At 41.5% G+C, this 17,237-nt stretch overlaps 1 protein-coding gene across 1 annotated transcript; it reads right to left on the bottom strand.

The window, feature by feature from the left end:
* Positions 1-261: 261 nt before the first annotated feature.
* LOC121002362 lies at positions 262-10,476 on the bottom strand. Its single transcript, XM_040433827.1, has 4 exons — positions 10,429-10,476; positions 8,129-8,321; positions 3,456-3,704; positions 262-437 (listed from the first exon to the last, which is right to left on the bottom strand). Exons 1-4 carry the CDS (start codon positions 10,474-10,476, stop codon positions 262-264), a joined length of 666 nt encoding a protein of 221 aa, XP_040289761.1.
* Positions 10,477-17,237: the final 6,761 nt, after the last annotated feature.

Below are 17,237 nucleotides of genomic sequence, written 5' to 3'. Positions count from 1 at the left end.
GTATATGCCTCATAATACAACACTACCTGCTGCTGCTGTCATGAAAAAAATTATTTATGTGTAGGCCTTATACTACACTATTAAGATGTACCTACTGCTGTTGTCTGTCCGAACCCTGCTGACTTTCAACGTGGACTAAATTATCCTTTACTGATAAGTCTGCAGTTAAAATTATACAAAAACATAAACTTATAGAAAAATAAGTATGGAATCAATATAACTTAAGAAAACTTTTTTAATAAAAAAAATATTAGAATAAAATTAAGGCAACTTTTGCAGTTGTTCCTGCAGGCTTGTGAGTTCCTTCAGGTCCTCCCCATATTGGCCTTCGAATTCTTGAAGCATTCTTTGGGATTTTTGGATCTGGGCTCGTAATTCCCCGATTTTCCCATGCCTCTTTTTCATTTGAGCAATTTTTGCTGAAATTTTCTTTATTACTGTTATGAAAACAGATGAAATAAATATATCAATTAACAACAAGAGTCATTTATTGAATTTTGTGTAGTATGTAGTTAAGTGCAGATAATTTGAGTATCATTTTTAAAGTATACCCTAATAAATGTAGTTATATATTAGATTATTTAGTGACATTTTAGTAGTTTTAAATTAAATTTGTTGTGTTATATAATATTAGTTTATGTAGATTAAAGAGTTCTTGTGCATGGCTGTTGTTTGATATTACTGTGGTTTTTGTTGTCCCATTATTATTGTTACTTTTATAATCTTCATCACCTGCTATATAATTGTAGCGTGCAGCGTTTCATGACTTTCAAAATTGCTCCGTAATATTTTTGTGCCAAATTAAAAAATATTTGCCCTGGGTACAAAATGGCTCATTAACCGTGGTCTAATAGCTGATCTACTAGTCCAGAGCAGCTAGCCAATTATATAAAATAAGGCCTTTTCAAGTTTTTGGCAAACACCTGCTGTCTAGATCTCTCCTATTGGACGTATTACAAAGACATAAGCATTGCTGCTACGTAGCTGAAGGGGGGGGGGGGTAAGAAGGTGTCATGTGGAGGTGACGAATGCTAAACAAGACTGTACGACAGCACCTGTCTCCTCAGAAGTGAGGCAGGGGACACCAGTGTTTTGTTCCCATGCAAGCGCTGATATTGGCTGTTACAACTCTACAGCCAATGACATAAATTCACATATGTGGTGGTGTTCAGGTGATTTATAGGCGAGTAGTGGAACTAATTGTGGGGTGCATTTAGTCCTGTAACCACTTGTTTAATAAAAAACTGTGTAATTTCCTTTTTTTTTTATATTCAATTTGAAAAGTTTTTTTTAAAAGACAATCGTTGCCTCATTATTAGGGATGAGCGAACCCGAACTGTATAGTTCGGGTTCGTAACGAATTTTGGGGTGTCCGTGACCCGAACATTTTCGTAAAAGTTCGGGTTCGGTTTTAGGCGCTTTCTTGGCGCTTTTTGAAAGGCTGCAAAGCAGCCAATCAACAAGCGTCATACTACTTGCCCCAAGAGGCCATCACAGCCATGCCTACTATTGGCATGGCTGTGATTGGCCAGTGCAGCATGTGACCCAGCCTCTATTTAAGCTTGGGTCACGTAGCGCTGCACGTCACTCTGCTGATACAGGCGTAGGGAGAGGTTGCAGCTGCGACTTTAGGGCGAGATTAGGCAGTGATTAACTCCTCCAAAACACTTAAGTCAGTGATCGATCTCCAGCTGTGGATCATTGAAGTGCTGATATTCAATTGCTCAGTGTTTTTAGGCTGCCCAGAGCGTTTTTCAGTCACTTTTTTCTGGGGTGATCGGCGGCCATTTTGTGGCTTGTGGTGCGCCAGCACAAGCTACCACCAAGTGCATTTAACCATCAATAGTGTGGTTATTTTTTGGCCATATACTACATCAGGGGCAAGTTGAGCCTGTCACCCAGCGCCTAAAAAATAGGCCTCACATTTATATTAATCCAAATCTGTCATTACTGCTTTAGCTGGTCAAGTTATTGTTTGTGACCGTCAAAGTACAGTTTTTTTCTGGGTTGAAAAACAATTCCCAAATTTGCAATTTTCAAAATTAGTGGTTTCTGCTGTATCAGGCCTACTTTAAATCTATCCCTAAAAGGGTATATTAGATTCAAGGTGCTGATAGGGTCATTCTCAAAAACTTAACACACACGCTACAGTGCAGATCCAAGTCTAATTCTGTGATTAAACGTATACCTGTCACCCAGCGCCTAAAAAATAGGCCTCACATTTATATTCATCTAAATCTGTCATTACTGCTGTGCCTGTATTAGTGTAATACGGTACCTAAATAGATAGCCAGATAGTGTTAGGTGTCTGTAAAAAAAGGCCTGAATTTTAATTCAATACATTGGCCAGAATAATATTTTTCTTATTGTGGTGAACGGTAACAATGAGGAAAACATCTAGTAAGGGACGTGGACATGGTCGTGGTGGTGTTAGTGGACCCTCTGGTGCTGGGAGAGGACGTGGCCGTTCTGCCACAGCCACACGTCCTAGGGAACCAACTACCTCAGGTCCCAGTAGCCAGCAGAATTTACAGCCATATTTGGTGGGGCCCAATGCCGTTCTAAGGATGGTAAGGCCTGAGCAGGTACAGGCATTAGTCAATTGGGTGGCCGACAGTGCATCCAGCACGTTCACATTATCTCCCACCCAGTCTTCTGCAGAAAGCGCACAGATGGCGCATGAAAACCAAGCCCATCAGTCTGTCACATCACCCCCATGCATATCAGCCTGCTGTGCGACCAAAGTTAAGGGTTTTGTGCACAACTGTTTTTAAATATACATATTCTGTGTAATACGTTTAAGATTTAAACACTGCAATGTTTTCAAATAAAATAGTTTGTAATTTATAATTTGTTCAAATTATTTATATTTTTTTAACATTTTAATAGATTACCGTTGGACAATTAAATCGTTAACAGACTTTATAGAATAAATTTGGATTAAATAGAGGGTGTGTGGTTTCTGAAATGGGGTTATTTATTTGTCGCTGACACTATGTAGGCCACAAAAAGTGACTGCATAACCAAACTGTTATTGAATTATATTTCAGTTAATAAATTATCTAAACATGATATATGCATATGGCGATTGTAAACTTATACATTTATTTAATCTCTATTAATCTATATTGTAGCATCAAGTGATATTTTTATTTTGATTATATAATTTTATTTCTAATATTTTTTTAGATTAGTTTCTTTTTGAACAAAGATGCAATTAAAATTTGGACTAAATTTTACCACTGTCATGAAGTACAATGTGTAATGATAAGATAGAACTATGCCCGTGAAAAGTAAACTTGTTTTAAAGTTATTAGCACAAAAATAGATACCATTTAATATTTAAGAATTTTTTTTAATTAGCGTTAAAGTAAAAATGGGCATTGGGTACTGAGGGTTAATGTTTCTAAATATGTGATGTATACATAATTACAATGATGTTTGCACATATTTACCCTCCTGGTGCGGGGTGGTGACCAACGCCTGATCCTCTTCCTCAGGAGCTGGGGTGGGGATATCCTCCTCAGCAGGAGCTGGGCCGGATGTTTTCGGCCCTTCAGAGGGTCCGGGTTCATCAGGTGGGTTGGTGGCACCTCTAAGACTGTGGGAGGGGCCCGCCTGCTCAGCCTCCTCCTCCGCGGAGACCTCAACCAGATCGAAATCCGCCGTGGTTAGACGGCGGCGGACCTTTGGCACTGGAAGCCCTGTAATCACACAACGTTTGGATTTAGGCTCAATTTAAACGTCCGTAATGTGTTTTTCTTATCCACCCACACAAAAAATAAAAAAAAAGGACACCGGCAATGTGCGTGACGCATTTTGAAGACCGCACGTCAATGGCAATAATATAATATGACTATTCTTGACCTCAATTGAGGACAATAATACAAGGATTAATAATAAATATCATCCAAAATACAGCAAAAAGTATTTGTTAGAAGGTGTAAATATTATATTTAATGTTCACGTTATAAGATCGGATTGTATTGCGATTGTGGGTGGGGTCTGATCAATCGGACATTGGCCAGCTGAGCTGATATGTACTTGTCTAGTGAAGTGACGGTACGGTATGGGGTGTACAGCTGGTTCGCCTCCCCGTGGTGCACCCTGGGTAACGCTAAGTGAACCAGCAAATAATGGCAGGAAGAAATTTTTAGTTTTTCTCCAGACCAATAAGACATAAACTCTAATAAATAGACTATGTGTTTGTATGTGGTATACAGTGTGTGGTAGGAAAATGTATATGCAATGCGCATGTGCTTGGTATTTCTTTGCTGCCCATACATACATACATGGCACAGGGAGACAGGGAAAGGAAAAGATCAGCGGCACTACGTAAGTACACCTGAGATAAACGTCCGTGTCGGATCCAGAGACAGCGGCCGTCTGTGGGGACCTTGCAGGTGGTGGTGCTCAGCGTAGTAAGTGATATAAGCAATGGATGGAGAGAGAGAGACACGGCACTCACCAAAGGTCGTTGCTGGTTGCTTTTATTGCAAGTCGAGCGGCATGCTGCGCAGGCAGGGGAGCGGGATGGCCACAATGTGCGTCGGCGGCGACGGCCGTTTCGCGCAAAGGTAGCGCTTCTTCAGGCCGGATATGACGTGCATGTGCACAGGTAAACCTTTTTATAGGGAGGAATGCTGGGCGTCACTGTGGTGATCCCGAACCTCCCCTGTGTGCAGCTGCAAAACAGATATAAACAGAGACACGGAGCATTAATACAAGAAGTATCAATTAACAAGAAATGCACAAAATTAATGCAAGAACTAGAGTATTCATTCATAGATTTGGCGACAAGTTTCAGGAGCCGATTCAAGTATAAGGACGTTGATGCTTATCTAGATATCATATATACCTAGAAGGTAAAAGTGGGAAGGAGGCTATGTAGAAGATACTTGAGAAAAAGGGGGGAGGTGTGAATAAACAGCAATATTATTTGAGTATGATGATTGAGATAGCGACGATAAGTGGGTGGCAGGACAATAGGATCACAAGAAGACAGCCATGTCATTCTTGTCATTGAGTCCATGCGGTCCCATGGCATTAGTCCTGATGATCCATCTGGCCTCCCGTTGCAGCAAGAGGCAGTGGCGATCACCTCCCCGAAGGATGGGTCCCACAGCCTCAATGCCAGCAAAGGAGAGGCCAGAGGGATCACCATTATGAGTTGTGCGTACATGTTCAATTAAGCGGGGAGAGCCTCGTCCGGTACGGATAGAATTAATATGCTCACGTACCCGTTCTAGCATTGGCCTAATTGTTTTTCCAATGTAGAACATGTTACAACTACATGAGATGACATATACCACGAAAGAGGTACGACAGTTGATGAACTGTGTAACTTTATGTGTGACGCCCCCTAGAGACAGACTTTTTGCTTGAGAATTCAGATGGCAAAATGAGCAAGTTCCACATTTGTGGTTGCCTATGGGGATTCTACTTTGCAACCAGTCAGACCTCTTAGGTGGCCGAAGAGCACTGTGGACTAGTTTGTCAGGATCAACAGCACCGACGCTGACTTTTATAAGCAGTCACATCAACTTGTGGGTAGGCTGCTGGAGAGGGGTTACCCAAGGAGGAACGTAATGGATGCTTTGCATCGAGCGGCTATTCGCCCTCGTTCCAGTCTCCTAGCAAACAACATAGGCGGCGACAAAGACGAAAAATTTGCCTTCGTCTTTAAATACAGTCCCGTAGCTGATATTATCAAACGGGCAGTACACAACAACTGGGACCTTCTGAAGCATGATTCATCTTTGGGCACAGTAGCATCCAGCAAACCGCTTATTACCTTTAGGAAATGCCACACTTTAAGGGACAAACTAGTCCACAGTGCTCTTCGGCCACCTAAGAGGTCATACTCAAATAATATTGCTGTTTATTCACACCTCCCCCCTTTTTCTCAAGTATCTTCTACATAGCCTCCTTCCCACTTTTACCTTCTAGGTATATATGATATCTAGATAAGCATCAACGTCCTTATACTTGAATCGGCTCCTGAAACTTGTCGCCTAATCTATGAATGAATACTCTAGTTCTTGCATTAATTTTGTGCATTTCTTGTTAATTGATACTTCTTGTATTAATGCTCCGTGTCTCTGTTTGTATCTGTTTTGCAGCTGCACACAGGGGAGGTTCGGGATCACCACAGTGATGCCCAGCATTCCTCCCTATAAAAAGGTCTACCTGTGCACCTGCACGTCATATCCGGCCTGAAGAAGCGCTACCTTTGCGCGAAACGGCCGTCGCCGCCGACACACATTGTGGCCATCCCGTTCTCCTGCCTGCGCAGCATGCCGCTCGACTTGCAATAAAAGCAACCAGCAACGACCTTTGGTGAGTGCCGTGTCTCTCTCTATCCATCCATTGCATACATACATACATACATACTTGCTAAATAAAAAGTGCTGTGATGGCAAAACAATAGTTATTACAACAATGATGAATATCTAATCAGACATCATAAAAGATGAAGTTATATTTAGTGCAAAAATATATTCGTTCATTTTTTTTAAAGAACTGAAATGTGGACCCAGAAGTGCGGGTCCGCTTTTCTGGAGACGGGACGCACATCGTGCGGCCCCCTTAGAGATGAATGGGTCCTCAAGTCAGTTCAGAAAAATAAATTATGAAATTGAGCACTTGTGAATGGGCCCTTACAGAAACAACTCAGAACTAATAAGAAATGCTAAGTAAGGCTATTTTCACAATAGCAGCAGAGAGCTCTGGAACCTCGGATCCGTCCTGCCGCTAGTTTACGTGTGGCTCAGGAATACCGCTCCAAACCCATTGACTGTAGTGGGAACGGGGCGTCATACCAAGGCTACAACGATAAACCATGCTGAGAGGTGCACAGAATAAAACTAGAACATGTCGGCATGGTTTGCAGATGTTCATGCCCAGGAATAACGCCATGATCCCTTGAAAGTCAATGGTGATGGAGCTGTAGTATGGGGCCACACGTACACTAGCGGCAGGACGGATCCGACAAGCTGTTCACATGAGGGAACAGCCTGGCGACGTCCATGCCGCTATTATGAAACTAACCTAAGTGGGGGATATATGTAATGTAATGATGGACGGGGACTTTTATTGTAAGGCTCCTTTCACACGAGCAAGTTTTCCGCGCGGGTGCAATGCGTGACGTGAACGAATAGCACCCGCACTGAATCCTGACCCATTCATTTCAATGGGTCTGTGTACATGAGCGTTGTTTTTGACGTATCACTTGTGCGTTGCATGAAAATCGCAGCATGTTCTATATTCTGCGTTTTTCAAGCAGCCCTGGCCCCATAGAAGTGAATGGGGCTGCGTGAAAAACGCATTGCATCCGCAAGCAAGTGGGGGTGTGATCCGTTTTTCACTGATGGTTGCTAAGAGATGTTGTGTCTAAACCTTAAGTTTTTTATCACGCGCGTGAAAAACGCATCAAAACGCATTGCACCCGCGCGGAAAAAAACTGAATGCAATCGCAGATCAAACTGAGTCAACTTTCTTGCAAAATAGTGCGAGTTTCACTGAACACACCCTGTACGTATCTGGACCAAATCCGTCCGTGTGAAAGGGGCCTAAGGGCTGTTTCACACGAGCGGATGCCGTGCGTGACATCTGCTCCGTGAATGACAGCCAAGACCCGATGCGGACAGCAGAAGCACGGAGCATTAACATGACTGATAATGCTCCGTGCCTCTCTGTGATCTCTTTACTACGAAATCACAGTGAGATAAAGTTGTCACTGTGATTTTGTAGTATAGAGATCACAGAGAGGCAAAGAGCATTATCAGTCATGTTAATGCTCCGTGCCTCTGCTGTCCGCATCGGGTCTTGGCTGTCATTCACGCAGCGGATGTCACGCACGGCATCTGCTCGTGTGAAACAGCCCTAATACAGATTGATGATTGCTGTTTATCTAGATATACACACACATATATTTATTATTATGTGTGTGTGCAAAGTACAAAATCAGCCGGTTACATCATACATCACTACCGCGCTGTGTGGATAAATATATATATATACACTCACAGCGAGGGAGAGATGTATGAGGTTAAAGGATGATTTGCTATGTTTCACAACAGGTAAAAATAAGTAATAATTTGTAACGGGTGATAAAAAAAAAAAGTACCAGGGCAGACTCTGCGACTGATCTCATCGACCCAGTCCGGGTGCCTCCGTTTCAAATCAGACCACTTCTTCACAATCTGCAATTCGTCGTGGCTACGTCCAAATTTTTTTTTTAACACGTTGACGACTCCCACGATGATTGCCCTCTTCTCGGCCTGCTTCCGGGTCCTGTCATAACCCTTCTTCAACATGCGCTGCAGGATAAAGATGCAAACATGTATTACAAAATTTAGGAAATACAAGGATTATTAATAAATATCATCCAAAACACAGCAAAAAGTATTTGTTAGAAGGTGGAAATATTATATTTAATGTTCACGTTATAAGATCTGATTGTATTGCGATTTATGTGGGTGGGGTCTGATCAATCGGATATTGGCCGGCTGATCTGATATGTACCTGTCTAGTGAAGTGATGGTACGGTATGGGGTGTACAGCTGGTTCGCCTCTTCGTGGTGCACCCTGAGTAACGCTAAATGAACCAGAAAATAATGGCAGGAAGAAATTTAAAATTCTTCTCCAGACCAATAAGACATGAGCTAATGATAAATCTGGCCCCAAGTCAGAATAATGGAGTGAAAAAGTTGCAAGAAAATGCGCAAACGCTAAAACTGCGCACAAATTTGCGACTTTCTCCTGCTCTGCACTATGCTCGCCAGTTTTATGAAAGTGGGCGTGTTTTCTTATGTAGATGAATCTCTAGACAGATTTACTATTGGGACTATTTAAAAAGTTGCAAAAAAAATGCGCTAGTTCACTCCAGTGAGGACCATGCTTATCTTATGAGAGTTTTTAGCCACTTTCCGTCCGCCCATAGGATATAAACGTCCTATGGGTGGACCTCTATTTCTGAAACCACGTTTTAAAACGTCCGTTCAGAAACTGCAGCTGCACGCTAATCGTGCAGCTGCTGATCGGGTTGCCCGCTGTCAGTGACAGCAGGTCAACCCAGAGAGAAGGCAGGGACAGTGCCCAGGTGTCCCTGCCTTCTGGATCGCTGCATACACAGCGCTCACCGAGCGCTGTATATGCAGAGCAGGAAGCGCTATGCGCTCCCTGTTCCGGCCCGGCGGTCATGTGACCGCCGACACCGGAGAGTGCAGGAGCTGTGTGAGGTCTTTCACAGACCTCGATCAGCCCTGCTGTGAGGCTGTACAGCGCAGGATTGCTGCTGTACAGCCTCTATAGGGGTGCATTTGTCCTGTAACTGGGGCTACTATGTCAGCTCCAGTTACAGGAGAAATCAACAGTGAAAAAAAAAAGAAAAAGTGAAGTAAATGTCCCCCAGAGGTCTTGTATGACCTTATGGGGGACGAAAAGTGTAAAAAAAATAAAAAATAAATAAAGGGTTGAAAAAATAAAATAAAAAAATGTTTCACATGTAAAAAAAAAAAAAAAGGCCACAAATAAGGAATACATTTTTTTTTTTTAAATAGACATATTTGGTATTGCCGCGTCCGTAAAAACCAGCTCTATAAAAATATCACATGACCTAACCCCTCGGGTGAACACCGTGAAAAAAAACAAAAAAACTGTCAAAAAAAAACAATTTTTGTCAACTTGCATCACAAAAGGTGCAACAACATGGTACCAATAAAACCGTCACCTCATCCCGCAAAAAATGAGCCCCTACATAAGAAAATCTCTCAAAAAATAAAAAAACTATAGCTCTTAGAACATGGAGACATTAAAACATAATTTTTTTAGTTTCAAAAATGCTATTATTGTGTTAAAGTGAAACAAATAAAAAAAAGTATACATATTAGGTATTGCCGCGTCCGTAAAAACCAGCTCTATTAAAATATCACATGAACTAACCCCTCAGATGAACACCGTAAAAAAAAAAAAAAAAACTGTCAAAACAAGCAATTTTTTTCACCTTGCATTACAAAAGGTGCAACACCAAGTGATCAAAAACGCGTATGTCCCACAAAATGGTACCAATAAAACCGTCACCTCATCCCGCAAAAAATGAGCCCCTACATAAGAAAATCTCTCAAAAAAAAAAAAATATATAGTTCTTAGAACATGGAGACACTAAAACATAATTTTTGCTGTCCATACATACATACATACATCTTACAAAGTGCTGTGATGTCAAAACAATACTTATTACAACAATGATGATTATCTAATCAGACATGATTAAAAATAAAGTTATATTTAGTGCGCATATATATCCGCATAACTGCGCATGCGCGAATATAGTATTAAACATACTATTGCCTAATAATTACTATACTATACAGATATGGTGCGAACATGCGTTCAAAATGTTATGACATGAAGTGTTGTACTTACGGTTAGCAGGAGTTCATTCTCTTCGTCGTGGAATTTTGTGCCCACCATTATCTCTTGTCAGGAAGATTCACTCTTAAAATGGAGCTGACGTACTTGCGATAAACCACGCCTATAATGCGCGCGCGCGCACAATCACAACACACTAACAGGTGGTGTATGTAGCGAATAAACGAATAGAGAGAATAAGCGACTATATCGAATAGGCAAATTATCTAACAGGCAGCGGTTAGGCGAATATTTGAAAAATGCTATTGACCCTGACGTACTCGCGATAAACCACGCCTATAATGCGCGCGCACAATAGCATCACACTTATTATTTTGAGTGGTTATGTAGCGAATAAACTAATATAGCGAATAAGCGAATTATCCAGCCAGCTAATAGGCGAATTTTTGAAAAATGCTATTAACCCTGCCGCAGTAGTTAAAATATACCATCGGAACTGAGTTTTCACGAACGTATGGAAAACTTAGATCCGATGGTATATTCTAACAACACAGTGAAGTGACGCTTGTCGGGTTAGTTTTAAATGTATCGCATAATATGTATTTTCGAATTATCGCATATGCGAAATAATAACGAATTCGAATATTGGCAAATATTTTACGAATTCGAATATGGGACATGCCGTTCAACACCACTAGGGGACTATATTGCCACAATCTAGATACAACAATACTGTGCTCGCACAATATAAGGTGAATATATATATTTGTAAGATATTAAACATACATTCCACTGTGGAACACATAGGTTCCGAAACCGGAAGTGATGTAATTCCCATATCCCCCCCCCCCCCCCCCCCCCACTCGTGCACAAATCAGGAGGAAATACACATTAAACACATATATAAATCCCACAGACAAGATATACCCATATACTTTTATCATTTTTATATGTATAATGATTGCTCCTGAAGAAGCGCTTCAGAAACGCTTTGAGCCTAGCTGTGATACCAATAAAAGGAAATTGCCAGAATTACCATACGACTTCCGTGTTTTCCGAAGATTCAAATTTTTTATTTTTTTAAGTTTATGGGTGTCTTGAGCTTATCCCAAGGACTACCTCCCCGGTGAAGTGAGTTAATTGTTTACTTTTTTACCAAAAAAAAAAAGGTTTTATATATTTTGATCTTTCTTTATACTCAAACTATATTTATATTTTACCACACCCATTCTTTATTGCTACTTTTGACAGCGACAATTAGCGATTGGCGCCTTCTCTGTGGCTGTGCTATTTTTACTTTTATGTATCCCTATATGTAGCAGTTCTATCTACATATTCAGTCACTATCGGCAGCCTCCCACCTTTTCTACATTCTTTTGTGATAGTCTCGCCTCCCTTGGGCGCCCTGCAGTTATTCTTAGACTTTTTGTACTTCCATCCAAAGAGCTCTGTAATTAACACTCTTTTTTGGGGGATTTTTTTCCTTCTGTTTCTCACTCAGTTGGTCAGTGACCACTTCAAGGAACACATCCATTGGTGTATGATCACTGGTTGATTTTTAGAGGAAGGCGGTTGCAGTTTGGTGAATGGTCCCTCTCCTAGACCCCTATTACTTTCTTCCCATAGTTCAGCCAGATCCTTCACTTCAATCCCCAAGTCTTCTGTCATGCGTGGCGAAGAATTTCTTCCACTTCATCCTACGCATGAACAGATTAAGGTCTTTGACCCATCTAAAAAGATCAAATTTGTTAGTGGGTACAAGACACCCTTTTTCAGTATCCTGACCTCATCCACACTAAGGCCTCTTTCACACGGGCGTCGCGTGTGAGGGCCAGACAAGATGCGGGTGCGTTTTGCACGCGTGTTTTACTGCATTTTGCACGCGTGTGAGAAAAATCGTCATGTTTGGTACCCGAACCCGGACTTCTTCACAGAAGTTTGGGGATCGGTTTTGTGTAGATTTTATTATTTTCCCTTATAACATTGCTATAAGGGAAAATAATAGCATTCTTAATACAGAATGCTTAGTATAATGCCCATTGAGGAGTTAAAAAATAATAAACAAATGTAACTCACTCCATCCACTTGAACACCTTATTCTGCTTTCTGCTACCGTATAGTCAAAAATGTGACCCTCCCAAAAATCTGTAGTGTCTCTTACATACTGATAGTGCTTCCTCTCTTTCAACTGAGAAGTAAACTTCTCAATGGTTTGTTGTAAAACTTGTTACTTCCGAGAAAAATCTGATTTCGAAATTTGTTCTTTTAAGGTGTAGGACGTCGGCTTCTCCCAGTAAACAGTGTGCATGCTCCTGTCCCATAGCGGAAGTGCCGTGGTCAGCTGATCACGACATATCCGGCTTCTCTTCCGGAACGCAGAGAAGCGATGCACGCTCAGAGGGCCTTAAGGGAGGCGGGCCAACAGATACCACGCGGCCACACATGATCACAGTGTGCCCGCCCCCACCCCCGACGTCTCCAGCCCGCATCGCAACCTCCGTGCTACAAGGGGGAACAGATCACGTGAAAACACATGACTGCATGGGTAAAGGGCTATAATGATGGGTTCATAACTCAATCCCCACTAAGTTAAATATACCATATATCATATTAATTTATAAAAATGGGATAAAACATACAACACAATATGTCCACATTTGGAATATATATATATCTTGACAATTGCAGCTTTGGGGAACTTGTAAAGCCCAAAAACATAAGAGATCCACGCTGGTTCGATCGATCACCTCAAACTCACCAGTGCCGTGCAAGTAAAACAAAAATGGTAAAAATTTGTCTCAAAATGGCACTAAAAACCATAAGAGACAGACAATATCTTCCTGCTCAAATGGTGCGAATTAGGTTACAATCCAAGGTCTATAATCCACATTTAACCCTCCTGGTTTTAATGTATTGAGTTTTGAGATCCAATAGATTTCAAGTTTATTAAGGGACAAAATCCTATTTCCACCTCTCCGAGAGATTGGGACATGATCAATAATCATGCACCTGAGGTCACGCTCCTTATGTCCACATTCCGTGAAATGCTTCGACACCGGCAAGTCCATGCATTTTTTACGGATGGTATACTGGTGTTGATTACATCTTGTCTTATATTCTAAGGACGTTTCGCCCACGTATAACATGTTACAATGACACCACAGGACATATATAACAAAGGTTGAGTCGCAGGTTAGGAAGTGTCTAATGGAAAACCTCTTATTGGTAACAGGGTGAAAAAAAAACTTCTGTATAAATTGGCGGTTGATACAATTCAGAAACGGAAAACAACCCATTTTTAATGTACGTAACAACGTTTGTCCTGATTTTTTTGTGGCCCAACGTCTGTATGTACAAGTCTATCCTTTAAATTTTTCTGCCTCCTATATGAAAACAAAGGACGTACTTTAAACTCCTGGACATCTTCATTTCCCTGCTAAGTACAGACCAATGTTTATTGATTATTTTGTTAATAGCCGGACTGTCCGCGGTATTCAATTTAAAGCTTTTTTAGATGTTGATCTTTTAAGTAAACTTTCTCTGTTACACGCATGTGTTGCCGCTAGTTGGGCGTCTAGTACAGATTTGGGAAAACCCCGATTCGAAAAAGCCTTAGTCATTCTATTCAAAGTAGCACTTAGTAGTGGTTCATCACTAACGATACGTTTTGCCCGTAAAAACCGACTTAAAGGGAGTGATTTAATCATCTGACGTTGATGTGCACTGTTGAAATTCAACAAAGTATTTTTGTCAGTAGGTTTAACATATACGTCAGTATGTATCTGATCGTCTTTTAATATGATTTTTGTATCAAGGAAGATAAGCTCCTCCCTTGAGTAACATATCGTAAATTTTATGTCATCATCTATCGTGTTTAAAAAATCTAAAAAAGTCAATAACTGTGTCTCAAAGTGGTGCGACACATAGACTAACGCGTAGGTCGGCGCCACATTCGTCCCCATGGCGGTCCCTCTCAACTGCAAAAAAAAAAGTCAAAATAGTATGTAAAAGTGTCAAAATAAAATCTTTGCAACCCGGAGAAAAATCTGAATTCATCAATTCACCTGAATACCAAGCTCATGTCTAACGGATGTATAGTGGCTAACGATTTCAAAAGATACCAGGATAGCATCAGTGGATATAGTAGTGTCCAGTAGTATCTTGCACATATGATTTGGCAGACACAGCATATGTTCGCAGCACCCTTGCTAAACAATGATCCTGTGCCTGACACAATTGGTCTGCCAGGAGGATTTAGCAGATCCTTGTGTATTTTCGGCAATAAATACAACATCGGTGTGTTAGGGTGAGTCACAGTAAGGAAATCTTTTGATTTCTCATCAATGTACCCAGCCAGAAAACCTTCCTGAGGTATGTGTTGAATTTGTTTCTCATAATCCCACCTGGGGTCTCTATTGAGTTGTAAGTATACTGAGGTGTCCCCTAGTTGTCGCTGAGCTTCCATGATATATTTATGTGTAATTATAAGCATACTATAATGACTTGGGCACATTCAAGGGCAGCAGTTATTGGTTCCATGGCATAAATATAAGCCATGAAGGGGGTTCATTGAAAAAAAATCTAATGAGCCAGGGCTGGTAAAAGTGACCAGAGCTTGTGATATGGCCAATTTTCCTTATCAAAAGTGGCTCATGAACACGACCGTTGACCGTCTGTGACCATATTGCGGCCCGCATACGGCAGGTCCACAAAACACGGGAACCGGCAGTGTGCACCCCGCATCACAGACTCATTCACTTGAATGGGTCCACAATCCCGAAGTTGCGGTGCAGAACGGAGGCACGAATCGGAAGCACTACGTAGTGCTTCCGTCGTATTTCTGTCCCTACCTCCGCACAGCAAAAAAATAGTGCATGCACTACTTTTTTGCAGTGCGGTTGGATCAAGGACCCATTCAAGTTGAATGGGTCTAGATCCGTCCCGCAGGCCACACCGATGTTGCCCGTGCATTGGGGACCGCAAATTGTGGTCCCCCGTGCATGAGCCCTAATTATAAAATATATTATAATGATTTGTGCACATTCAAGGGAAGCCATAATTGTTTCCATGGCATATTTATAAGTCACACAGAAATGCATCTGTGTTCTGGCAATGTCTGATGGACTCTGGGTCACACAGACATGTAGTTTGGGCGATGTCACATAGGCTAAGGGGGTGTTACACAAACATGAACCATATATTAGTTCACCTCGGTCCCTATCAAGTGTAATGGTAAATAGTTGGGACATACAATAATACTTTTCTATCAATGTAGTTTACTTCTGCGTAAACCGCATCCTGCTGACTTATTTTGCTGGGTAACCGTTTTGGTGAATTGTATTTGCAGCGCCATGGCATAATAAAGGCCTTGAAATTTTGAGGGAGGATAAATATAAATATATATTTAAAAAAATATAATTTCTATCTATTGAAGCATGTGGCAATTACTCTGTCAGTCCCCAGTGTATATAGAATCATGCAAACGATTATTTTTTATAATCTCTGGATAGATAACTGCATGATTTTCCTAGTCTATGACGTAAAGTCATGGTTTTATTAAAGACACGGAGGCGAGTATTGCTATCTCTTCCTTTACTGTCCACCAATAGCAGCAAATAAATTTACATAAAGAACAATGTAACCATAGTAACCATCGTCCCACCCCAGACAGCCCCTATAACAGGCAGCTCCTCCTCTGGGTCTTCCACTTTCTTTGGACACCTGACACCACCGACAGTAAACGAACTGGAAACTAGAACCTGGAAGCGAACATCTCAGCTCCATCCGAACAACACAACCGAAGCCAACCTGGCTAACAGCTCTGGAGAAAAAACAGAAGGACGTAGATCCCTGAAGTCAGCGGAACATCAGCCTGAAAAGAAAATAAATAATACGGCCAGTGTAAATACCAAGTAGAAAACATACAAGCTCAGACAGCCGTTAATAGGTAATGAACCGTCAGACCATCCATTAAATTATAATAATACTATATAGACAACGAGCATAACATAAACATCCTCCGAATAAATTAAATGGGCGGGATAAGAAAACCAGGGCGGGCAATACGCGCCTCCGTGTCTTTAATAAAACCATGACTTTACATCAAGACACAGAGGCTCCTATTGCAAGTTTAAAGCTGGGCAATTATGAAAGCAAATACACTGCTCAAAAAAATAAAGGGAACACAAAAATAACATCCTAGATCTGAATTAATTAAATATTCTTCTGAAATACTTTGTTCTTTACATAGTTGAATGTGCTGACAACAAAATCACACAAAAATTAAAAAATGGAAATCAAATTTTTCAACCCATGGAGGTCTGGATTTGGAGTCACCCTCAAAATTAAAGTGGAAAAACACACTACAGGCTGATCCAACTTTGATGTAATGTCCTTAAAACAAGTCAAAATGAGGCTCAGTAGTGTGTGTGGCCTCCACGTGCCTGTATGACCTCCCTACAACGCCTGTGCATGCTCCTGAGGGATCTCTTCCCAGACCTGGACTAAAGCATCTGCCAACTCCTGGACAGTCTGTGGTGCGAGACATGATGTCCCAGATGTGCTCAATTGGATTCAGGTCTGGGGAACGGGCGGGCCAGTCCAAAGCATCAATGCCTTCGTCTTGCAGGAACTGCTGACACACTCCAGCAACATGAGGTCTAGCATTGTCTTGCATTAGGAGGAACCCAGGGCCAACCGCACCAGCATATGGTCTCACAAGGGGTCTGAGGATCTCATCTCGGTACCTAATGGCAGTCAGGCTACCTCTGGCGAGCACATGGAGGGCTGTGCGGCCCTCCAACGAAATGCCACTCCACACCATTACTGACCCAATGCCAAACCGGTCATGCTGGAGGATGTTG

The sequence above is a fragment of the Bufo bufo genome, chromosome 5 (assembly GCF_905171765.1).
Source record: "Bufo bufo chromosome 5, aBufBuf1.1, whole genome shotgun sequence".
NCBI classification, from domain to species: domain Eukaryota; kingdom Metazoa; phylum Chordata; class Amphibia; order Anura; family Bufonidae; genus Bufo; species Bufo bufo.
Note: the sequence above shows the minus strand (reverse complement) of the source record. Positions and strands in the feature narration are given on the sequence as shown.

What these genes read in the sequence shown, in the direction of transcription:
- LOC121002362 (XM_040433827.1), bottom strand. Translation starts at nt 10,476, where the DNA reads ATGGTGGGCACAAAATTCCACGACGAAGAGAATGAACTCCTGCTAACC. An exon ending in AGAATGAACTCCTGCTAACC is followed by an intron (nt 8,322 to 10,428) that starts GTAAGTACAACA and finishes TTTATCCTGCAG; the next exon opens with CGCATGTTGAAGAAGGGTTA. An exon ending in CACCACCCCGCACCAGGAGG is followed by an intron (nt 438 to 3,455) that starts GTAAATATGTGC and finishes TTTTCATAACAG; the next exon opens with TAATAAAGAAAATTTCAGCA.